At 38.4% G+C, this 25,924-nt stretch overlaps 1 protein-coding gene across 2 annotated transcripts; it reads right to left on the bottom strand.

Annotated features, from left to right (window-relative positions):
• Window positions 1–141: 141 nt before the first annotated feature.
• Window positions 142–25,924, bottom strand: RCBTB1 (RCC1 and BTB domain containing protein 1). 2 transcript variants are annotated; one of them, XM_050900847.1, is made up of 12 exons: window positions 25,813–25,924; window positions 19,432–19,602; window positions 18,398–18,548; window positions 17,747–17,913; window positions 14,896–15,054; window positions 13,080–13,187; window positions 12,001–12,143; window positions 8,970–9,160; window positions 5,730–5,856; window positions 5,088–5,239; window positions 4,262–4,392; window positions 142–1,101 (listed from the first exon to the last, which is right to left on the bottom strand). In XM_050900847.1, exons 2-12 carry the CDS (start codon window positions 19,573–19,575, stop codon window positions 961–963), a joined length of 1,614 nt encoding a protein of 537 aa, XP_050756804.1. In that variant the 5' UTR covers window positions 19,576–19,602; window positions 25,813–25,924; the 3' UTR covers window positions 142–960. The 2 variants fall into 2 exon arrangements, with proteins under 2 accessions (XP_050756804.1, XP_050756812.1); XM_050900855.1 differs by lacking the exon at window positions 25,813–25,924 and adding an exon at window positions 25,435–25,494.

The following is a 25,924-nucleotide window of genomic DNA, read 5'->3' as shown; positions in this document are numbered from 1 at the left end:
AAGATCCAGTAATACAATGTGGGGTTGGTTTTGTTGGGGGGTTTTTTTGTTTGTTTTTTTAAAAAGCAACTTGTATGCTGTATGTAACACAAAAAGCTTGCAGTTTTCTTCAAAGTCCAAAGAAGTTTGCTAGTGAACAGGTACAAAAAAAAGTGAATTTTATTACATGTAGTTTAAATTTATACAACACTTAAATGCAAAACCCCCACTTTCAGAACAGTGTATCCCTTCCCCTCCAAGGGAACCAATGTAATCTGAAGTCACCAAAGAGAGAATTTTTTGCATTAACCATTATAAATATTGCTTGAACAGATTACACAAAGTACACATTACAACTTACATTAAGGTATACCCAAATATAGAGATTTACTTCCAATGAGATTTGCTAGTTACCCCTTCAAAGCTACTTGTGTAGGCTTTGAGGATATATTATTTTTGCACGCTTTTCTAAGCACTGAATACACTTGGTTAATTACACACAGCAAATGGCAAATTCATTCACAACCATGCAAATGCAGTAAGAGATATCCATGCCATTTGCTTCTCTATAATCCCAGGGAGTTAACGATTTAAGTAACATCATTCAGTGGCTCAGGTCAGACTATTCTCCAACCCCAAAAAGTAAAATGAAAATATTAACAGGTGGTGCTAGAACTGAGATTTCCTAGGCTAAAAAGGTAAGTCCTTAACACGGGCTGGTATCCTTTGCACACTGTAGTGTTTCCTCTCTCCGTCTGAAATGTTGAGCTGGTTCCACCATCCAGGTTTGCTAAATGCAAGTGAATATTTTGCTTGACATTTTTACAACAGTTCCGTTCACAGAAAACATTTGGTTTTGCTGTGGTCTTTCACATCTTCTGGTACAAGAGACGAGGTAACACTCGCTTTCACCCGTACAGTTATGACATCCTGTTATAACTGCAAAAAACCCTACAAACACCCGTAACTTACAGCCTCATTTCAGTTCTTAAAGGCTCCACATTTACTGGCTTTAGCAATGAATTCCTTTAGCAGGGGACCATCCATTTGCCAAAATGCTGTCGTTTGTGTCACTTCCGTCAAATGATTGACACAAAACTTAAAGCAGAATTCCTCTAAGTCCTAAACAGAAGGAAAAAAAAAAAAAGAAAAAATCTTATTATCTTCGCTTCCATCGCAGAAAATTACATTCAGGCACAAATGCCTGTATATGCTTTATTTTTGCAGACAATTTGACAAAACACATTAACCCAGTGGCTCTCAATATTTTTCCCCCACACAGTCACTATGCAAATGCAACAGAAAGTAACAATTCTAGCTATGTAACATGGTTACAAGGGGGAAAGTAACCATAATTTGGTTCTCCCTATACAGCTGCAGTCACAAAAATCAGCTGTTCTGAGCAATATATATTTTAAAAGTTTTCCCACTTGAAGAGTTTCATCTGCATTCAGTGACAGCTATTAAAACCCAACACAAATAGGAGATCTTGGGGTAATGATATATAACCAAGACTGCGGATTAAGAAAATTCAGCTCTTGTGTTCCATAATATAAACTCAAATCTATACGTAAGGTTGCTTGACTTCCTGCTTAGTTAAGGGCTTAACTAAAGCCTTGAAGTTGCACGTAACCAGGCTCAACGCAAGCGTATGCTAACTGGATAGTTTTAAAGCAAAGTTTAGGCAGAAGGCCTTTCTGTGCATTAGAAACAGACTCATGTTACAAAGCATTTCACAGATGTCCCAAAAATGATTCAAAAGAAGTACTGTGGCACAATACAGCATAGCAATTCTTGCAGAAAGTGGACTCCAGATATTTGAGTCTACTCGGAAGTGCCTTCCATTTAACGATTAGAAAAGCCTCACAACCATCATTGCACCTGCATGATGTCAGAGAGAAAGGATGTCTAAAAAAAAAAAAAAACAAGACACAGTCGTTGGCAATGTAAGGTTGACCACAGAATGCTTCCCACTCAGATTATTTGTTTCCAACTCCTCTTTTGAGGAGGCAGTCTACTCTTTGTGGTGCAGATCTAAGCTGCTATAAGGAGGATGCTGTAGCCCTTACAAAACAGCAACTCCCTACCCTGTTCTAATTTCTTTATTATCAGTTTGTAGAACTAGTACGTGATAAGTGAGAACACATCCTTCCTTAGCTGCTCAGCAGACTGGGCGCTGCAGTAAGGCATAATGAATTTGCATTGCTCTTTAAGCCACATGAGGTATGAAAGACTGATTAATATTCATGTTTTCACTTAAGGTCAATATTGAAAGCTAGAGCAACTGTGTGCCAGTGAGCTCTTGACACAACAATTATATAAAAATACATCCTGGCCTAAAACCAGGCATTCTGAAGCTGCAGATCTTGACTTGTGTGGCATCTGTGCAACGAAAAAAGACAAGCTTATTAGAACTGAACACTGATGGTTTTCTTTTTTTTAAGTAACAGAATGAACTAGCATTTTAAACAAAATTACATCATACACATTACAATATTTTGCACTGCTTTATTAAAAAGAATTCATATTCCAAGTCAATGCAACAGAAGCATACAATAAACAGAAATATTGTAGTATTAGTAAGTAACTTTGGAAAATTGAAAGTTCTGTATAAAAAAAGGCTGAATTTCATTTGCAGATGGATGCGTTCCCAGCAAACTGTACTTAATATAGACTTAAGTGAATAAAGGCACAAGGTACATCCAATGATTATTTTAAGAGCTACAATAAGAAGCCAGACTCGACCTAATTCTAGCCACTTCAATTCAGTCAGTCACCAAAGAAAGTACAGGAGAGTTTCATGTCATGGAGGTATTTTAAATTAGTGAAGCAGCTTCTTTTAACTTGTCTTCCAGATGGAGAGTCCCTTGAATGAACTACATCACCCAAGCAATTTCAAGCCCCCATCTAGCATTACTGCATGTAAACCCCACTTTTTACTAAAAACCAACCCCTCAGTGGCACCCATTCTCTCCTTGATGCAGCATTTAAGCCTACAGTTCTAACTCCTTTTCTAACTTCATTTAGCTAGTGAGGTACAGCCAAGGCATAGTAACTGGACTTCTTCTACCCTTTACAAGCGGAATCAATCACACACTGAAGACCCATCCTGCAAACAATCTTTTAAGGCTAAAATATGGAAATCTTCTTTTTTTCCCATGAACTCCTACCAAAGAAATCATTATTCACAGTAGAGCTGAAGCTACAATTCAGACACTAACACAGCCCTTTGGGTAAGGTATATCAAACAAGCAACACACTACATGGCTCTGAAAGAAGTTAGGGCATCTGCATGCCAATTGCTGGATATTAAGTACAAGAAAAAGCAATGAGTTGACTTACTGAGTACCAAAATTGCTTTATAAGCATAAGTAGCAAGTTAAAAACTAACCAATCACAAAGTTGCAAACATGATGCACAGATACTATGCTGAACACAAATCGCCAAAGCAAGCCCAGGAATACTTCCTGATTAGTTCACAAAGCAGCATGTTAGTGATCTGGTAGTGAAGTCAGGCATTATGCAGTAGGGAAGTTTCGCTAGCCTTCCCCGCTTTTCACACACTGTTTCTCTGTCTTCAACATTTATTAGGCCCACACAGCAGTTCCTATCCTGCCATTTCATTAGCATACTGTGAAGACTGAAAGTGTATTTGACTGTAACTAAACAAAACAAAAAAGCCAACAAAAAACCCACCACACCAACCAAAAAAACCCCAAATGCACTCAGTCCCCAAACCTACCACCATATGACATCACACACAACACACAACCTTACAAATAAGTAACTTAAGGCTTACAAGACTGCTTTTTGTAATGTTATGGTTTTTGCTTCATATTTAAACGCTTCCCTTGTTTCAGAGTTAGTGTTTTCATCCTCAGAAATTTTTTGTTACAGTTTTTTTTTCCCCCACAGAAATAGTAACTCATGAAGCTTGGCACAGCGTCATAACCTTTTACCATTAAATTAAGCCATGTAAATGTTTACAGATACCGAGTCTCGGCCTGGGACTTAAGCCATCTTTAGATATCTGTATACTAGTTCAGCTTCCCAGTACTGGTTTATGGGGGGGAAGAAAAAAAAACAACCCAAACCCCACAACCATCTCTTATGGCAAATACAGTTTTTTGTAAGTCCAACATTCTCAAATTCTGAAAATGGCAAATAGTATTATCTGATAGTAAGTGAGAGAGAGCTTATATGAAAATGTAACTGGCTGCTTTTCTCCATAGTTTTAGTCAGAAAGCAGCCACCTATTTGAGATTAAAGTTTAGAAGTTTACCTCTGCATCATATCTGACAGCAGCAGAGAGCAATGAAAATGCATTTTCCACAGTAATTCCTCTCTTGATAATGTGTTGACACAGTTTTTTCAGTCTATTTTCACAGTACGAAGTAGCCAAATCCAAAAGCCCTGCAATTAAAACACCATCGTATTAGTCAGTTGTAATGATCTCTGCTCTTTCAGCAACAGCTTATGCTCCTGGGGTACAGACTGCATCTGTATTCTGTATGCAGTGTTCTATATGTCTATAACATGCTTTTTGCAAGTAGATCACTATTTAGAAAAATGTATTTTACCACTGCACAGGAAGAAAGGCCTTTTATTACCTCATGCCGCAATCCTGTTAATCTCTGTAAATATGCAAGCTGTTCCACTGATTTGCATACCTAACTGCTTGCGAGAGTGGAACTGTCACAAAACAGGCACCACAACACGAGCAAAAAGCTACCATTATAAAAATCTGTGCTTGAATTACAGCTTGCTCTTTGCTCTGCTGTCCAAGTTTCCCCTATTAGATCTACTGAGATTCTTTGATATTATCCTAAACTATAATTAAGTCAATTTAGTAAAATCTGCAAGTATTTTAACCCAGAGAAATAGTTTCTCTCCCAACCTTGAAAAAACTGCTCATAGTTTATTTCTAAATATGCACCACTTTTGCTGTAGTAAGTTTGCTACAACAGTATTTTAAAGACAGCTTAGTTAATCACCACTAAATGCATTACAGGCTAGACGAGAAGCCTGTATTAATACATTTATTCTGCATCCCCTGTCTCAGTTTTTCTGGATGCTGCTTTCTAACATAATTGGACCATAAGCAATACCTATTGCATCTTCAGGCGGAAGGTCAACACTGTCTGTATACAAGTACTCAAGAAAGGCACGATACACAGGATAAGAAAACTGGTCTATTTCTATCACTTCCTTCATATCCTCATTCCAGTATGACTGGAACATGGTTCTGAAGTGTTCACACCTAAGAGACAAAGACATCATCTGGAATACTATTATATGAACACATGAAAGTTACATTACAGTCCCCCTGAAATATGTATTTGGGGCACTCTGCAATATTGACAGATATTTTACCATATCCCATCACAGCCAGTGGTCCACATTTTGGTTCCTAATACTGTGGGCATTGTTATACTTATGCATCAAGATAAAACTCTTATTTGATCTATGCTACAGAAACATCTGTGTATACATTGCAATCAGACCAACTTAGAATTTATTATGCTTGGAACAACAAATAGGCTTAGTGAAAATTGCATATGGACCATTTTAAGACAGAGTTTTGATTCAACTCCTTTTACAATCACTTCATTTGAAGTGATTATGGATACACAGATGCTATATATTACAGGTTTAGGGGTCCCTCCCTACCCCTTACTTTTCCCCCCCGCTTAGGTACGATACTCACAGGTTATTCTGTATAAACAAGAGCTGTGAAACATGACCACTACCTGATTTTCAGAACAGCTTTGTGGACATGGATGTACTTTCCATCCACACGGAACTTGAGGTCTGAGGTTTCTGGGCTGTCAAACTCTTTCTTCAGAGACTCTGCTACTGTTAAAAAGTCTTCGTGCTCTACAGAAACAATTTTAAAACAAACAAAAAACCCCACGTTAAGCATCTTGAACAGAACACACACACATCACTAAAGCAAGCTAGCAGCTCAACTAAAAGCATGTCAAGGAAAACAGGTCAGTATCAGGGCTCCATTGGCTTAAGCGGTGAAATGGGAAGAATGCATTAACCCAATATCATTTCCTGTTGGAAAGGACTGCTCCACAACAGCTACAGGCAGCAGCGGTCAGCAGTTCGTGTTCCAGCTCATTGCACAGAGGTAGCACAGCACCAACGAAAGTACCTGGAGAACTTCCTTTCTCATTCTCCGCCTGGGCACCACCCATGAACTTGTCAGCCTCCTGGCAGCTCAGTGCTAGTGCTGGGTCAGCTCAGCTCTGCAACCTGCAAACTAGTCTCTGTGGCTAGCCTGCAGACTGCTGGTAATGGGAGGCTACAGCATCACCTGTAACTCACTTGAGACACAGCGTACAGTACTTCAGCTGCACTGACAGTGTGATCTGAGCCTGAAGAGTAAGAAAACATGTCACCAGTTGGCCACTTTTTTTGTGCTGGCAGATTGGATATAGCCTGCAGGTTGTCTGCTAAGGTTTTTGCCAGGGCTCACTAACATGAACTATCACTGACAGCATCATACTCAGTTTATTAGTCAGTTATGACAACACAAAATCCAACAGCAATGCTGTTGAAGAAAAGCGACAGTAGATACCGTGTTCTTGGTACAACCAAGGACAAAGGACTTCAGCAATTTTGGAAGTGGATTAAAGCTGAGATATCACAGATTGTTGATAGTTCTTTATATTAAGGCCTATGGCACTGGTCCCACAGTGGTCCCATTCTGTGTCTCTAGAAATCATACAAGAGTGGCAGCACAAGTTGGCTAGGGCTTGTGGTAAAGCAAGAACTCTGAAGTTTTAGAAAACCTAATTTAACCCACTATTTGAAGCTTCTGTTGATGCATTTAAAAAGTGTATTTCGAAACACATGGCTTCTAAGGAACAAAGTATGGAAAAGAAAAATAAATGGATTTCCACTACAATGGGATGTGGTCTCTCTCTTCTGTCCCACAGGACTGCGTATTGTTCCTCCATATACAATCCACGAATTACTCTTCGCCATGAGGGACAACTAAATTAGTTGGTATTTAAAAAGAAATACTGCTATAACAAATTGCTGTAACAAACAAGTTGTGTTTATGCCACAAAAGACCATACACTCCTCCAATTTACACAGATTATCCACAGAACTTGCATCTCATCAGGGCTAACTAAACCATGCTCCAATCCCCCTCCATTTGCTCATGTGATTTTTTTTCTAGGTCATCAGCTTAGCTTAAGCTATGCAGTAGATCAACTTTCACTCCAAATACCTTAAGTTCATTCCTCAAAAAAGGCTGCAGATTTGTACTTCACCACAGCCAATCCTGAGTGACTGATTCATTTTTTTGGCAGAGCCATCATAACTGGAAGTAGAACAATAACCTTTACGCAGAGTTAGCGCTAAGAAAAAAAAACCAAAAAACATAAAAAAGAAAAAAGGGGGCTTTTTAACCTATATGAATAAAAAAGGTGGGGAAGGAAAAAATGCATATGGAAAATGGAGATTAAAAATGCCCCCAAAATCAATGCTTTTGATTTAAATATTCAGTAAGTAGGATTATCAGAATAAGAGGGGAAGAACCCCCAAAGGCTAAGAGGAATTAAAATGCAGGTACAAAATTCAAATACCTTGTTATACTCAGTCTGGGAATACTTCATAAAAATCAAGAAATTGAAAGGTTCTGGGGAGATGCCATTTAAACAGCCTTCACTATCACCAAAACGCAACAGACCAGGACAACCATCAGACCTCTACAGAGGGCAAGACTAACACATATCCCAGAGGATTAGAGAATGGAGAAAGTGGGATAAAACAAGACTTAGATTTACCCAGAAGCAGATCACTCCAAGCTAATCTTCTCTCTCTTTAGTAAAACTATTCAGTTTTCCTCTATAGACGAGATGCTGTTATCTGGACCTCTATAAGTGTGATAACATGCTAAATGAGAAGCTAAGATGGAGAAGCTGGGTTAGGACAAGCCACATGCAAAGATAAAGTCTGAGTCTGGAGAAAGATTACTTAGGATGTGATCCCTCCACAAAAAAAATGTGGACAGAGACTAACAAAATTAGGATCTGTTGTCAATATGAAAACAGATTAGATCTCCTAAATGATCTTGAGAACTGAAGCGGCAGATCTAAGATGAAAACATCTTCGTGTTTTGAAGATGAAAACACCTTCATGTTTTCAAAGGAAGTGCAAGCGAAGTGCAAGCTAAGCACTTTATAGCATATTCGGGGTCAAATAAGAATTAGCAGCATGTGAATCAAAGACAATCAAGAAGAAAGGCTTGGGCTTATTTGTTGGTCACAGAGACTGCAGCCCAAAGTGTAATCCAAGGCAGTATAAGAAGAGAGTTCCAACAGAGAAAACAATTATATTAGAGTCTTGTTTTACAGGGACTATTATTTACAAGTCTGCCTGTCTTTGGGGAAAGTCAAACTAAATTGAGTTGAGAGAAATCATCTCACAAAATGAAAACTTGGAATTCTGTTACTCTACTTTCCTAACATGAAACATCGGAGAGAGATTCACTCTTTCATATTCATATTGGAAGGGTAAATACTAAGGAGGGAAAGCTAGAGACAACACTTATAATTCAAAGTTGTTAGATACCAAAGTAACAAGTGTCAGGAGCAGTCTTCCAAGTAGGAATAGTTTTAAGAGAAAAAAAGTTATGTTTAATGATACAGGAGTCATTCCCAGTCCTGAGCTGGAGCTCAAACAATACAAATGTAGGAAATACACAATATTCACAGGGCAATGGTAAAACAGGGTTCTCTCCAGATGTATACTGGTAAACAAACAATCTTGTTAACCCTATTCTGGATTCTTAGCTGTTGAAGTAGACTGTTTTCTTCAGAAGAAAAAAACCTAGCTAAAAGAGCTAGTTTTAATTGCCAGTTCTCCTTAAAGCAGGAACCATCCTGCCATGGAAGTGGTATTCTGTACTAATCACTCCAAATGTACACAGAGATTGTAGCACTGGCTGCCATATTGGAGCTTGTTCTCACCTACTGATAGAAGACGCCACATAACGGCAGGGGTAGCAAAGCAAGCAAACACGTCGTCAGTGCAGGCAAAGTGAGTGAGGTGGGGAAAGATCACTGACTGCCCACGGCACTGGCCCCACATGTACACCTGGCCGCTCTGGGTCTTGGCAGCTGACGTGTGAGCAGAGTGGCAGGCTGCAATCTCCACAACCCTGCAAACAGAAGAAGCCTTGTAAGATACTTACAGGTACGGAATCAAGTGACTTTCCAAATGCCTCACCAAAACAACAGCCAACCAAACTATGCATCTACACTCCTGTACTTCTTTCTTTGTCCCACATGAATGTGATACTGTTTGAACAGATATTTTAAAACTGCAATGACATTTTCAGATTGCTTGTAGATTTTATTGTAATCAGATATTGCTTTAATTATGTCATTCTCATCAGTGGACATTCTTCCTTTTCTTCCATAACCATGGGAAAGGGATGAAGAAAAACAAAGTTTTGGTTTTCCCGTTTCAAATCAATGCACGTCAGACACTTATTCTCAAGAATAAATGCTTATGGAGCTTATGAAACTTCCAGTTAGGGAACAGGCAGGAAAGTTATACTACTAAGATTTTTGCAGAGCATTTTTCAGAACTTCTTTCAAACAGATGTTATAAAAATTCTCTCATTTTGAGATTAAGTTCCTATGCATTTTTCAATAAACCCTTTATTAAGAAACCCTTCTACCTCCCTTTTAATCTGTTTTTTTGTATGTAGACAAGAGATCTGACCTACTGCCTGTATTTGACTTCTTATTTTGCTGTTAGTTTCCTTTCCTCAACAATGAAATTCAGCATGGAACACGGACCATGCTTCATTTGAGGAGAGGTGAATACACGCACTTAACTCCACATTCTTGAAGAGCTATGGTTGTTTTTTAAATAAAGTCTATATAGTATTTTCACCCACCTCACATAGTTCCTTAAATTATTAGAGCTGCTGATGCACGCTTATCTATTCTGTTCTCCCATTGCTCAGGCAATCCCTGGAGACAGGGATCAACCGGGATAAATAAATATCTTTCCAAACAGCCTGAGAAAATACATATCAAAATGTTTGTTCCTTTACAGAACAATATCCATAAAGAGTTAGCTTTTTAGGCAAAAAGCTCTTTTAGCACAAAGCCCACATTTTAAGTGCAAAAATTATTTTAAGATAAAACACAGAAAGAATCTACAATCACTTTCAACATATGTATCGATAATTTCTGGCAGATAGAAGACTAATGGGTTATTTTACACCATTATCAACTTATGAACCTCTATACAACATTGAGATCTTTCAGCATCTCTGCAAGAGACGTCACAAAGTAGTTATTTTAGGGACAACTTGCTTTCCATCATAGCTATCCACCTAAACTACTTCCTTCCCCAAACTTTCTTTCCTTAGCAGAACAGATTCTTATTTTTAGAGTAACTATACTATACTTAAGTAGTATAGTAGAACATGTACTATAACACATGTATAGTACACGTACAGGATAACACGTTAAGCATACACTTAACATCAAAATTCAGAAAGCTGACCTTCATAACTGTTCCTCCAAGCTAACACAAAACAAAGTTTAAAAGTTCCTTATGAGCTATATGTGCAGTAGTCTTCAAGATGGCATCAAATGCCACCTCCTAAGGAACTGTCACCAGCATCACATATAAATGATAAAAGAGTTATATAAGTGAAAAGACCAGGAGAAGCAGCAGTAATATGCTTCATGGGAAATGACAGCTCACCCACTTACAGCACTGTTTCCAAGGAAGCCAAGTCAAGCAAGATGAGTACGTTCAAGTGACTTATCTCTCCCTTAGATTCCAGGCAGAAGTTCTATGATATTTTCTCCCTCCTTCAGTCATTGAACAAATGCCAGTTTTATTATAATCCCATGCTTGAGTTCACATACAGTTCTAAATACAATGGTTCCCCTTAGTTCACTCAAGAAATAAATTGCTAAGAAAACAAAGTTGATCTATTTGCAAACATACACATTTCTCTTCCAGGGCTTTTTTAAAGAATATTTCATTTTGCTTTGCTAGTGTCAGTTCCTTCACGGACAAGCCAGCCTCACCTCAGTGGCTTCTATTGTGATGGTTCCTTTCTCCTTTTCCCCCACCCATTTTTTAAACTCTTAAATATCTCAGTACTGTGCAGCTTTTAATTTAATGTTAAGTGTGAGAAACAGGAAAAAATAGGAATGACTTCCCAGAAAGACAGTTCAGAAATGGAGGAGAAAAACCAACCACAAGTGTTTCCTAGTTAAGAGGAGATTACAAGTTAAGAGATTTACAGGTTAAGGGATTATAGACTAAGAGGTTTCCGAACTGAGGTAGATTAATCTAGATGTATACACATGGGCCCAAAGAATGGGACCGAGGTCCAACTTTGTAGGTGAACAGCAGAAAAGCCATCCCAATTACGAGGATGACAAGGGTGCTGAAAGAGGGTGGACGAGGGTTAGGGTTATTCTTTTATGGGTCTAGGAAACTAAGAAACTACAGACTACTAACTGGTACCACTGATAAAAGCGGTATTATCTGCCCTTAGCTCTAGCAACCTTGCAAATCGAGTTCTGTTTACGTGGTTGGCTATTGTCAGCCTTTCAGAAAATTGTTTTTTCCTCACATGTCACTTCTTACAAAGGTGGTGCTTCCTTCCTCCCTCTTTTTTTTTTTTTTTAATTTAGGCCTCAATACAGCTTAAAAGCTTGGCTTATCGATTTCATAGCTCCAAATTTTTAACCAAAGGAACCATATTTAGAATAGCCTAACACTTATTCATTATCTTTCAGTATCAGGTAAATACGAAGTACATTTACTTTCAATAATCATTACAGATAGCAAAAAGCACTCAGTCTATAGTAAACAGTAAGTTACCATCCTTTCCTATGCTTTTAACATTAGCAATAGAAAAACAATCCACCAAGCCCTACACACGCGTGCTTCCAGTGCTAGAGACTGCATAACACATGCTCAGACTTAACAATCCAGAAACAGCTTCAGCAAGATTACCTTTCTTTTTCCATCATGATCTGCACCGGGCTTAGCTGGTTACTTTTATTGCCAGTTCCCAGCTGCCCATAAGTGTTAGCTCCCCAGGCATAGAGCAAACCCTCATCTGTTAGTGCTAGTGTGTGCGCATAGCCACAGGCAATCTGTAAGTAAACGTATAAGCATTACTACTAAACAAAACAGAGATGAGAAACAAAATTATCGCACACATTCCCTTAGTCTAGCTGATGTTAAATATCTCAGGCACTCTTCATTTAGCACTACAAAGTGTTATTTCCCAGTACTTAAAGCTAACACAAAATACATTAACTGTAGGTACTGGAGAAGTCCCAGCTTCATTAATTTCGTGTTCGTTGGTTACTCCTAAATAATTTACTGCACTCTTGCAAAGCCTCCTTAGCCTTTACTTGCTTTCAGTTGCAGACTCTTCACACAAAGAACAGTGAACTTTATCACCACATCTTGCAACTCTGAAATACTTTCCGAATTTGGTATTTTGAATACTACACAAATTATGAGAGCTGCAGTTCAACAGCCGACAACTGTTAACCCAAGTTATCACATGAAACTCCACAAAACCTTACTAAAAACCCAGGAAATCCCAAATTTTAGTTTTATTCTTTAGCTGGGGAAAAAAAAACCACCCAAACAAAAACCAAACAAAAAACACAACCAAACAACCACACCCACACCCATGACTCATTTTCCCTCTCCCCTCACTTCTGAAGGGCTAATTAGAATATTGATGTAGAATCTAATTTGAACATCTTGTTCCCCTTCATTTCTTGTCTTTGCCTAGTGCATTTCTTTCATTCAGCTTTGTAACAAAGATGCAATTTGTATCCAAAGCATAATTTACTTATAGTTACACTAGCTAATTTTAAATCGTTCAGACCATTTACAAAAGCAAGTATTTTACAGCTTACTTGCACTTTTTATAAGCCTAATATAATTTATAGGAGCTAAAAAAATTCAGTATTTGAACTGTGAAATCTAGAAGCAGCTACAAGATTCCAAAGATACAGTTTTAGCAGATACTAGCAACATGAATGCATTTTCATTTCCATGTTAAGACATACCTGGAGTATACACACACCATGTAACGCTCCCACTCTGCATGGCGTTAGTTGATTGCCATTGTTTCCTAGACCTAGCTGACCGTTACCATTGTAACCCCAGCCATAAACCTGATTGCAAAAGGAAAACAAAATTAAGCCGGTCCTCTGTAGAAGTGTAGAACATTTAAGACTTAGTATCAAGCACAAGTCAAAAAAGTACATCTTACTAAAAAACTGTACACTATTTCAAGAGCAATATAGAGAAGGCTGAAAAATATTAAATATACTGCAATGACTGACTGCATTCAATTTTTCAATCCTGCATTTACCTTTTTAAGAAGCTTTCTAAAATATATTTGTCTTTGAAGTATGTCCTGGTTTTGCCTGGGACAGAGTTAACTCTCTTCTTAGTAGCTGGTACAGTGCTGTGTTTTGGATTTAGTGTGAGAATAACGTTGATAACACGCTGATGTTTTAGCTGTTGCTAAGTAGCGCTTATCCTAAGTTCAGTTTCCCATGCTCTGCCAGCAAGCAGGTGTACAAGAAGCTGGGAGGGAGCAGAGCCAGGACAGCTGACCCGAACTAGCCAAAGGGATATTCCATACCATAGAATGTCATGCTCAGGTTATAAACAGGGGGGAGTTGGCCTGGAGGGGCAGATCACTGCTCAGGCATCGGTCAGCAGGTGGTGAGCAATTGCATTGTGCATCACTGGGTTTTTTGTTTGTTTGTTTTCTCTTCCTTTTTTTTTTTTTGTTATATTCCTTTTCGTTACATTTATTACTATTATTATATTTCATTATTATTGTTAGTATTATATTTTACTTTAGTTACTAAATCGTTCTTATCTCAACCCACGAGTTTTACCTTTTTTCCCGATCCTCCTCCCCATCCCACCGGGAGCAGGGGGAGTGAGGGAGCAGCTGCGTGGTGCTTAGCTACTGGCTGGGGTTAAACCACGACAAAATACCAGGAATTTTGCAACAAATTTACAATACACCAAAATCTCTCCCATAGCGTCAACATTTTAGTTGACTTTCACACCTTCCTTTCTCCTTATTACTATTTCCTTTTTTAAAGAAAACAAGAAATTAGTTATTCTGATCAGCTGATTAGCTATTGGACTAGTTTAAACTGAAGTCTCCAGTTTAGCTTTGATTTTTCCTTTAATTTTGTTATGGTGGACACATCAAGACAAAAGTATGTACAATGAAAGCTCATCTCAACCGCAGGGACTTTTACAGTCCCTCCAGCAACAAAGAAATGCTATGCTCCAAGTTTGGTGAAATGTAGTAAAATTGAGGTTACAGTTCACACCTAGAAGCAAGACAGCACCATAAACTTATGTGAAACAGAACAGTTGCACAATACTAGGGCAATGTTCAAAAGCTTGGTTTGGTTTTGTTGCTGGCAATTAAGCAATGTGTTTAAGAACCAGGATCAGTCAGTGTATTCTTGCAGAAAGATCAACTATTTAACTGTGCATGCTTTCAAAAAAAATCTAATTAAGACATACGTTAAACATTCTATTGAAATATGAAGACAGACATGCTTAATACAACTGTTCAAATTCTTGCAGTTGCAGACTCAGTAAGAATTATGTTCCAATACAGTCCTTGCCATAAGAAGGAATGTTTAGTGTAAAGACAGCATCTCCAGTTAATTGCAGAGTTTTCCTTAAATTGGTCTCGCAGAAGTTATCCATATAACTCTAATATAACTCTGTCAATACAACTCTATAACTTGAGGACTCCATGTGAGCATTTCTCCATGTTCAGACATTAACCTCCTAAGTTTGGGTAACAGAGAGAGAACGTGAGAATGCAGCAATGCTTACCTCACCATTGTTGACTACAGCCATGGAGGAGGTCTGACCACAAGCAATGCCAACTACCATTTTACCCTGTAAACAGTTCGAAACTCTACGAGGAGTTGGCTGGTTTGCTGTAGATCCAGATCCAACTTGACCACAGTTGTTATAGCCCCAAGCATATAGCTGTCCATAAAAAAAAACAAAAAACTGCAGTTTAAGCCTTAATAGTAGTAATGATAGTAATAAATTATAATCTTACTGTAGTCAGTATCAGATTGGGTAAAGTATCCTATTTAATAAGCTAAAATGCTTAAAATTAATTTTCAACAGCTGAAAATCACAAACAGCAATAGGACTGATCTAGCAAATATGAACATAGCACTTTTTTCAGCTTCTTGCTACAGAATCGGAGCATCTGACTACAACAGGAAAAAGGAACATATTTCCATATTAGATATAAGTCAGACTATAAGACAAAGAGCATAGTGAGTGGATTGTCTTTATACTTTCGTGATGGTGGAAAAAGGAATGCAAGCCAGAATGTCATTTGTTTCCCAGACAAGCTGAACTCCCCAATTTACCGCTATTTAGTTTTCTTCATAAAACTCTAAACCAGTTTATTGCTGGATACTCATCATACCTCTTTTGTATCTTTCAAGAGCTGCAAAAGGAGATGGTTTTGTCAGCCCATGTTTCACAGTAGCAAAACTCTTACACAATGGCATTAACAAGATAGCACCATCTCTGACAGTTCAAAGTTTGCCAGTGGCAAACTAATAATAATAATAAAAAAAATATTAGTTCCTTTCATCTAAAAGTCCAGAAGACAGGGAATTAGTTTGCTACAAAAAATATTTACAGATTTGTATTTTCAGTTCCTTCAGTTTTTATTACATGCATACACCCCCATAGCTTGGCATAAAACTATTTCTAATAGTTCATTTTCTGGTGCTTTACCCAGTTAAAAAGTTTGTCCTCTTGGAAATACCCAGCCATAGACATGCTAGCCAGTAAAAGCACACTGACAGATACCCTAATGTGAAGTCTGCACATCCTTTGGTGCCAGAAGCCGCCTGTTTACTGTGACACCAAACCAAAAGTCAGGCATTAGAAACAAACACCTCCCTCGCCACCAAAAAAAAACCCAACACAAAACCAAAAAAACACCAAAGACAGGAACAAAAAACCTCCCACCAACACAACTCATCTACCATGTCTAATATGAGCAAAAGAAAGAATTAGTCCTTTGCTTTTTGTTACTTGTATTTGCTGGATCTTTGATTCCTACTGAATATTTGAAGATGCTCTATAAAATATCTTAATTTCAATAACACAGAAAAAAATTGAGGTAGAGAATCTCAGAAGGTAGATCAAAATGCCAAAGAGCTAATCCGTTTCCTCTCTCAGAGAAGCACAAATGTCTGCAGTCCTTTGAGTCTATCATTAAGATACTTTTTTTTTTAATTTGCACTGTATTAAAATTGCACTGAACCAACCGTACAAATCAATTATGCCAAGTATTTCCACAAATTCTTCCAACTTCAATGCCTCTCAAACTCCAGGTGTATCAAGTCACAAGGGTTTTTGCAGCCAAATCTTTCTGTAAATAAAACTCTACTTAACACATTTTGCTGCTTTCAGTATAATCAATTCTGATACAGATAAAACCTCAGAGCACAAATAGACTAAGCTACTGCAAGGTGCTCTAGGGATGGATTTATAGTACCTTAACTAGCCACAGTGGCAAGCAAGCTGCAAATATCAACTCCACGGTAAATACAAAGAAACTTCCCCACTTCCACTGAGATTTCAAGCATGTTACATTTACTACAAGAGACAGCATGGCCACCACAGGCAGCTACCACACAGCAGCCAGCACCACTAGTTTAACTAATACATGAATACCCTCTCCTTCCTGTATGCACACTAAATTTTATAGTTTAACCAAGTCAAACATGACAGCATGAATATCTTTCCTAAGTGTAGGCTCTCCTTTCAGATACAACCCAGACCACTTAAATTAACCCAATGTCTCTTTCCTACCCTCAAAATACTGATTTGCTACTTTGTATTACTGTTACACTATGACTCCATACTGAACCGTAACACAGACATGCTCAGATTACCACGATGGAAAGAACTGTAGTTTCCATTTTCATTATCAGGAAGGTTTTAAAATTAGAACTCTTCTTTTGTTAAACCAGGCTTTCCTCCATGCAGTAACATGCAACCCAAATCAGATACACACACACTGGTCAAGTCTGACTAACTGGAAACGAATCGTACATGTTTCCCATGATACATAGCCTTAAGCCACGTAAACAAATAGCATAAAGCGGACTTGGATATAAACCAAGTGCTCTTTCATTAGCCATACACAAAGGTATTCAGAGGTGTGCAGAGCAACATTCTTTCACAGCACCAGTGTGGAAATCACGAAGACTATAAGAAACAGACTAAATGCTAACCAGTAAATACAAACAACTCAATACAACCCTTAAATAAAGACTTGCAAGCAAATAACAATGTTACATTTTGCACCTTACAAACCATTCTTTCACCTGTAAGTGGCACAGCTTTGTGGCCTAATCTCTGTGAAACATACAACAAATGAAAGACACAAAAGTTTACTAAGCTTTTATTCCCTTGTTTTTGTGGTTGGGTTTTTTTATTGGGGTTTGTGGGTGTTGGGGGTTTTTTTTTTGAGTTGTTTTCAAGTCTGCCCTGAAGAAAAGGACACCCTAGTTTGAGGCAGCAGGAGAAAAGGTTAAGTTGTAGCTACACTGTAGAGAAAAAGAGAACTCTAGACTGTAAGATCACCTCCACTATTCACTTCAAGAAGGAGATTAAGAGATTTGAACAAGTCTCAACTTACATCCCCATCAAATGACAGCGCCATGGAATGATGAGAGCCACAAGCTACTTCCACCACTTTCTTTATTAACAGATTTGTGCAAACTTGAACAGGAGTAATGCCCTGATTGGTTGTGCCATTCCCAAGTTGGCTGTAACCATTATGTCCCCAAGCATACACTTCACCATCTGCAAAAATATTTAAGTTTGCGATAAAAACCACCAAAATTTCCGAGGAAGTTAAGATAGACAGAATTCTAAGAAATTAGCAAATGCCAACATGAAAGTGAAAGGACATTAAAAAATAGTGAAACTATTACAAGAATCATCTGTGTACTAAAAAAATTATATATTTTGTATACAACTATTTTATATACATACCTCATAGTATAACCTCTAGACTTGTTGTGGAAATACATGAAAGTGCACAGGTAAGACTGAGTATGCCATAAATAATAGAGTAAAACTCTACAGTTGCAACATAACGGAAATGGAAACCGACTTTACCTATTACAGAACACATTTAGTTCCACTTAAGACCAATGAGAACCCCTTTAGTGTACATTACCCAATTAATGAGTTAATACAATTACACCTTAATCCATTCTTGTTAAATGCAAGTGGAACTTAAAATCTGTAACTCATGTTTCTATACTAAATGTTAATTTTCTACCTTCAGTGCAAAGTACAACATGGGGTCCACTTCCATAACTGAGACTGGAAATCTTCTTTCCACATAAGGCTTCTAATTTCTTTGGTACTATTGTGCTCTGATTATCTCCAGTTCCCAAACAATTACTGCAATTCAGTCCAAAAACAAATACCTGAAAAACAGAGGAATACTCATTTCAAGTGATTTATACTCAGGTATGCACAGATGTGGTAATATCTAGGTCTTCATAAAGCCAGGACAGAGTTTTGCCATGGCCTCTTGAGGGCCGGAGGCTTCCCTCATGGAAGTTAAAAAGCTCAAGAGTCAGCACGGGGACACTCTGGAAGTTAAATTATGAGTCTGAATTCTTCAGATCTGTGCAGGCCTGGAAGCAATGCTTCTCATTTGCAGGAACTGTACTATGAAAAGTATTAAACTGTGAAAGTGGAAGACACCACCTTGTTTTATAAGCAGTTTGTAAAGAGCAGCCACAGCTGTACTGCGGGAGGCTCATCCTACAGGCAGCTCTGACAGGACTTAACAGGAAGGCAGTCCTTTGATAGGACTTTTGATGGGGGGGGGGGGGGGGAATCCTACTCTACCCAGTCTTACAAGAAACCTCCCCATTAATACATCCCAGAACATCCAGCTTGTTTTCTTTCAGCAGCACAATGCTAACTCACATTGAGTTTCCGAATCATTAAAATCCACAGATAATCTTCTGCTGTATTGTTACTTAGCAAGCCATAACCTCATTTTATATCTTCATACCTGGAGTGCTTGCACTTAATTTCAAGCTACCACAACTTCTTTTGAATTCTGTCTTCAAAAGTGCATGTAATCCATCCTGGCCTTTGCCATTTGCAAGTTTTCTAAATATTCCATCTATATTGTCCCCATAGAAGACTAAAAGAAAATTACAAGTTACATCCAACATGTTTTGAAATATACAACTTTCACACAATACTTTTGAGAAGCTATTAATTTACAAGTATTCAGTGGACTCTGAAAACAATGAATTGTAGAGTATACGTTCCACTTTATTACAGCCTTACCTCATCATTGTGCGTTATGTATATCGCTTCATTGGCTGATGTACCAAATACACATGCTTTCCGAATAGATGCTATTTCTTGAGGTGACAGTAAGGTAAATATTGGCCACTTGCCTACATCCACCATGATGCTGCTGTGTGTCATGATGTTTCTACAAGTAAGATGACATTGCTGTAATAAAAAAAAAGCTTATTAAAAAGTTTATTTTGGACTTTCATCAACATGCAATAAGCTAATTTCCTTTAAATGAGAGAAAAGACGTGTTGTGTCTCTGAAAGTGTAACATTCTATTCTATATGAAACATGTAATTATATTCCCATGTATTAAGGTAAACAAATAGCAAGTCATTGGTAGGACATTGGAAGAACTGACCTTTTCTTAACAGGATATTTAAGTAAACTGTATTCAGTACACCTGAACACGTGCTGTTCTACAAGCAAACTTATTAAAAGCTTGTGATACAGCAAATATCCTCTGGTGGCAGAGTGGATTTCTGAGGGGATTTTCAGAGGGAATTTCAGTTGCAATTCCCATTTATAACATTTTCACTCGTGAAATTTTATTGTTGTCTTACAACTTATATATGCCATGTAAGCAAGCTGTTGATGTATATGTGAAACCTGCAAATAAAAATAAAGCTGAGGCTGTTGAGCACATGACCCAAATCTGCCATCTCTTGCCTAATCAAAAGCTGTTATTTATGGTCAAAAGCTATTTGTGAGAGCACAAAAGCATGAGCTAAACTAACTAACATGAGTTCATACAATTAAGCAGTGAAACATCAGAGAAAAGTGATTAAGTAAAATTGTCATAATCTGTTACTTAGAAACAAGCTGGACCACATTAAAAGCTGGAAACATGACTGGGTATAGACATCATCTGTCAGTGAACACAGATGTATACAATCCATCCTTCCACAATGCTCCTTCTTCCCAGTTTCCTCAAGACAATTGCACCAGCTCAAGAACAAAGCTGACAGTCAACACAAACATACAGAGCTTATCTAGGCCTTCAATCCTGCACATAAAAATTGTAACATCGCTCATGCCCTGAAGGGATTCTGCCACTGACAATCTATGATCCATGCTCAGGGGTATCAGCAAGTTTTGTGAAATCTGACAAGCACTAGGTGGAGAATTCCACAGAATGTCAGTGACATGATATGAATCACAATAAACCATTTAAAAAAAAAAAAAAAAAAAAGGAGGCTAAGGAATCATTCAAAGGGTAAGAAATGCAGTCTCTATCCAGATGCCATCCTCTCATCAACATTTAGTTCTTTCCTCTTCATTTGTTTGCTCCAGTCCTATCCCATCCCCCTACTCTTTGCTCTGTTGTTTTAAAGTCAGGCTTCTTCTTGATGATGCCTGAGTATCCGATATGGAGAACAGTGAGAACACAAGAGCCTCTTTCCTTTGCTTCTGACGCTTGGTTCTCAAAACTGTGTTGACAACCAAGACACGGCTTCAGAAAGCTATTCAAGACCAGCAGTCAATCCTAAAATACAGGTTGTTCAGTGCAGACGTTTTTTGGAAGAAGGGGGTTTATTATTATTTTTTAAAAAGTTTGAGAAACACTGAGGTCACAGTGGAAGTATGTATACAAAAAAACCCAACACAAACAAAACCCAGACTTGTCTCCTTATCAGACTTCGTAACCTTGCTCCAACAAACCCAGCTCCGCTCTACAGGCACCTCTCACTAAGAGCCTGACTTCACACTATGTTTCACATTTGAAGCAGGTCTTGAAAACACCTGAAGTCTCCAGATGGCACATTCATAATAAATTTGTTTGTAGAACAGCTTTTGAAAGCCTACCTGATGCCAAGACCACAGCACATTCTACACAGCTAAACAGATTTGAACGCATTTAAGCCTTCTTAATTTCTAGTCCAGTTGCAAACTGAGGCTAGTTAGCTGCTAAGATTTGTTACCTCACTTTGGCAAATCTTTTAACGTATGACACTATCAATCAATTAAAAGGAGACAACAATGACTTGTTCTTTTGAGCAGACCAAGTAATTGTCCCTTCTGACTCTACTTATTTAATTTGCCTCATATAATATACAATTGGCACTGCACAAACATGTCAAACTGGACATTAAGAAAAACATTTTCTTCACTGAAGTTCTTTTCAACACATCCTGTCAATTTAAGACATGAAGACAAAATGTTATTTTGATGGAGAACGTCCTAGTAAATTAACGTTAACAAGTTTTACAGCACCCTGAGAACCTATTCTACTCTAAAGCTAACCAGTTTAAAATGTGCTACTTTCTCTCTCCCTCTCTGATCTTTGCACTAGGTCTTTAATCTGCTTGGCTTATTTTCTACTACTGTATGACTCAGTTAGCACTCCTCTTTGACAAAACCTTTCCAAGCACTTCCAAAACCTATGCGAGTTACACTGCATTTCCCATATCTCAAAGCTCAACTGGATATCTTGTCACACAGACTAATACCAGTAGATAAAAGAAAAGCTTTCAAGCACACAAGACTTTCCAGATTGAAGACACCAGCAATGAACTCCATCCACAGATGAAGAACCTTACAATTTTTGACAGGTATAACACCACTTTATCTAAAACAATGCTGTATATTTCCAATTTCAACTGTTACTACAATCCTACAAAGTTATTTCAAAGGTTTTCCCTAAAAGGTTTTCCATGACAACTCATCTGCCACTGGCAGGTTAGTTTCTTTAATAAATCTCAATCCTAAAGCCTCTCCAGGTTTAGCAACCAATGAAGGTTCACAAAAATCCTTAAAACAAAAAAACCAAACAAACAACAGAAAACATCTCTTGCCTTATAGAATATGTACAGTTTCTCCCAAAACACACACCCTTTTCCTCTCCTCCACAAATATTAACTATTGTCTTTAGATGCTGCCATTTGCTGGAGTAGCTATCATCACTCAGTTGCAATGTTTTTACAGTAGCAACAGCAGCTATTTTTGTTTATGCTTATGTCTAAATGAGTGAAATATACAAACCAGAAAGTTCTCGGGCTTATACATGGACTACTGTTTCTTAGCTTTAACTGTGCATAGAAAGCTGTTTTAACTACTTATTCTCCATTTTCCACAGAAAATAAATGCCCAACCTAGGCATAAGCACCACCTTTTTCCTCCCTAAAGATGGATTCCTTAACAACCTTAGCCAATTTCCTAGTTTTCCAATAAAAGTTCTAGTTGCCACAGGAGGGGAAAAAAAAGGTCTACAGTGGGGAAAAAAGTATTTGGGAAAGATATATTTATATATAGTAGTGTAAATTAAGCTGTCAGTAAAGTAACTCAGTGTTATCAAAACAGAGGATGCTAAAATTAATTGGGTTTCTAAGACATACTGCACACTTTCCAAAAGGGTAGACACTCGGCAATACTGTGATTGACGTCTCACACCAATCACACTCAAACTTCATCCTTGTGCAACATTTGTCTGAATATGAGGGCGAAAGGCATTTGCAGAGTTTATTCTGGGCAAATCCTTGCTATGAAAGGCTGATCTAGGAGACTTCAGTCATGTCATTGCAAGCAGTGGCACAGAGAAACACAGTGCCCTTCACTCACCCTTCCTGTACCGCATCAATAAGAGAGCTAAGGTGGTTGTTTACTTCACCCGATAATCACGTAGAGGCCTGAACCCTGCCACATTACATACTATGCAAGGACTGCACCTTAACTGAAAGTTTGTAAGCGCAACATAGTAGCAAAGGTACCAGATGGAGTCCAAAGTAATGAAGTTATTTTAATCTTCATGCAAATATCTGTCTCAATATATTAGCTCTCAAGCTATTGTTTAGATTCTGTATGCAACATAGGAGCAGCAGTTTTAAGGAGTATCTGTCACTTACATATCAACATCTAGATTTTAAGTTAATTCCAATTAAAAGCCTTATGAGAATAGAAGTCGTAAGCTTAAACTTGGTGCTTTGGTAGGTAGTTGCTCTTAGAAACACTGTATGTCACTGCTTTTAACTGCTTTTTAATTTCTGCTGCATGATTGAGTGATAAACAACTATACACCATATAGCTTTACCTCTACTGCAGAACTAACCAGCAGAGGGAGCTTATATCAACAATACCTCTACTAGCTGCTTTGACATCTTTGAAATTATCCAACAATATCAGTATACAAACAGGAACAGAAACAAAGATGATTATTCGAATTTCAGTGAGGCTAAAAATAAGCAAGAAAGACGACTTGGAGAGAAGGAAACTGAACTGGCCACATATTGTGATAAAAAGAAATTGAACTCAGAGCAGTCACCAACATTAGGGAAAAAAATCTAGATCTGCTCACAATTAAAAAAAGCCACATGCTTTCAGAGACACAAGCCCTTCAAAAATTCAGTGCTAAACTGCTGCCTATGCATTCAACTTCTCACTAGTTTGCTTTCTAAAGAAAAAGTGTGCAGGCTGATTCTCAGTGACATACGTAGGCAAACACGAATCCCTGCCTTTAAAAAAAAAAAAAAAAAGACAGTGTTTACAAAATGTGTTGTTAAATGATTTTAGATAAAGTTTTACAGAGTTTATAGTTCAGCTAAACAAATCCATGCTGGAGAGAACAATAGCCTAACACAGCACCCTACCAGGAAAACAGTACCAATTGTCATTGCAACAAAAACCTATAGTTAACTCCTCAAAGATTATCCCATTATTTGTAAAGACTATTTGAACACAATCGTATGTTTGTTTGTTTCACTCTTTTCTCAGGCTCCAATGTTGCAGTTTATTCTAGCTGGGCAGACTTACTCCTGAACAGAAAGAAACTGCAGGCTCAGGCCTTCGTTTCTCCTAATTGTCTACGGGAATTATGAACAGCAGTGAGAACACAAAAGCTGGGATATCTGGCTCTAGAACAACACGATCCTTTTTTAATTTTAAGTACACCTCAACCAAGAAAGAGCCAAATCCTAGACATAACACTAATCTTCCCCATGTTTTCTCCAGTTTATGTTTGTTTTTTTAATCTCATATTTGAGTACTGAGAAAGAACATGGAAACAATACATACTATTGACATTAATCAGATGCATGAACCAAGTGATGTTATTGCAGCTCTCTCCCTGCCAAAAAAAAGATATTGCACTCCCTGAGATCACATGCCTTAACTTACTTTCCTTAGACCGTACATAAGCCAAGATTCCTATGACAAAACCTGCGTGTTCAAACCTCTGCACGATTTATTTTGGGATGCCTTTTATGAGCAATACAGAAAAACCTGCTGATCTAAGAACTGACAACCAGACCTCCTATTTGCTTTGAGTAACCAGCTGAAAGAGATACAAGCAAGCAAAAAACATCATGCACATGAATACTATTGAACATAAGACTGTTTTAGCCATAGGAAAAAACCCTTAGCAGGATGACAGTCATCCACCCACCACAACAAAACTGTAATTACAATCACAATATGCCGCCTTTTTTTTTTTTTTTTTAGGCTGAGCCATTACTGCACTTATTGAAGCCATTCACTCAGGACAAGACATCTTCTAAAGCAATACCTATACTTCAATCTGATGCATACAGTGATAAGCATTCAAAGGAAAACATTCATATTAAGGCTCTAAAGAATTATTGCATCTTCCAAACACTGTTTTTCCTAAAAAACTTTGTGCTCCAAACACATTTCCATTTACGATGTTCAGTACCTTTTTCTCATAACCCCAACCCTAGTTTAAATGATTAAAATCCATTTTACTTTTCATCTGTAGACGACAACATGCTTTCCAAAAGAGGTCACTCATACTGTCTAAATTAGAACTCTGAAAGTTCCTTTAAAAAAGTAAATATTCCTTTAATATTTAAATCAGAAAAATTGTATTACAAACTGAAGAAACGCTAATTATTCATATAAAGCCCAGTGAGGAAAAAAAAAATTGTTGAGAGCCGTGCTTTTCCGGTAAGCTAGATTTCAGCCTTCAGGAAGCAGACAACAAAGGGAGGGATGAACTGAAACACCATGAATCAGAAAATAAAAACCGCTGTAAGAACATACTGTGAGCTACGCCAAGCAGGAGGAGAGACTTTCTGAGAGCTGTGTGGGAGACATTCACAGGCGGACCAAGAGAAAGCTTCGCCAAGTCGCTCGGATGAGGACGCCCAACCAAGCCCTGTTTACTTGAGAAGGACCCTTTCCTCCTCCGGACGGGTAGCACCAGCCTTACAGACCCTCACCGGGGTCTCTACGGTGACCTCCGTCCAGCCGCTCCCCACCGCCGACAGCTCCCGCCCACGCCAAAGCGCAGCCCTCACAGCACCCTAACGGAAACGCAAGGGGCAGGAGGCGCCCGCAGCCCCACGCAAGGGACGCCCAGCCTGGCGACGGCGGGACGCCGACCCGGCCGCGCATGCTACCGCGCCAACCGCTCCTCACCCGGCCCCTGCGACATCCCCCGGCAGGCTCCCTGCGGCCCCTCCGCCCGGCGGGCTGGGCGCTCCCGCCGCCTCCAAGGGGGCCCCGCGCCGGGACGAGCGGCCCTCGCCAG

This window comes from Gymnogyps californianus, chromosome 1, assembly GCF_018139145.2.
Source record: "Gymnogyps californianus isolate 813 chromosome 1, ASM1813914v2, whole genome shotgun sequence".
Lineage (NCBI taxonomy): Eukaryota > Metazoa > Chordata > Aves > Accipitriformes > Cathartidae > Gymnogyps > Gymnogyps californianus.
Note: the sequence above shows the minus strand (reverse complement) of the source record. Positions and strands in the feature narration are given on the sequence as shown.

What these genes read in the sequence shown, in the direction of transcription:
- RCBTB1 (XM_050900847.1), bottom strand. Translation starts at nt 19,575, where the DNA reads ATGACACACAGCAGCATCATGGTGGATGTAGGCAAGTGGCCAATATTT. An exon ending in AAAGCTGTTCTGAAAATCAG is followed by an intron (nt 5,240 to 5,729) that starts GTAGTGGTCATG and finishes TTTGTCTCTTAG; the next exon opens with GTGTGAACACTTCAGAACCA. An exon ending in TCCGCCTGAAGATGCAATAG is followed by an intron (nt 4,393 to 5,087) that starts GTATTGCTTATG and finishes TTTTAATTGCAG; the next exon opens with GGCTTTTGGATTTGGCTACT.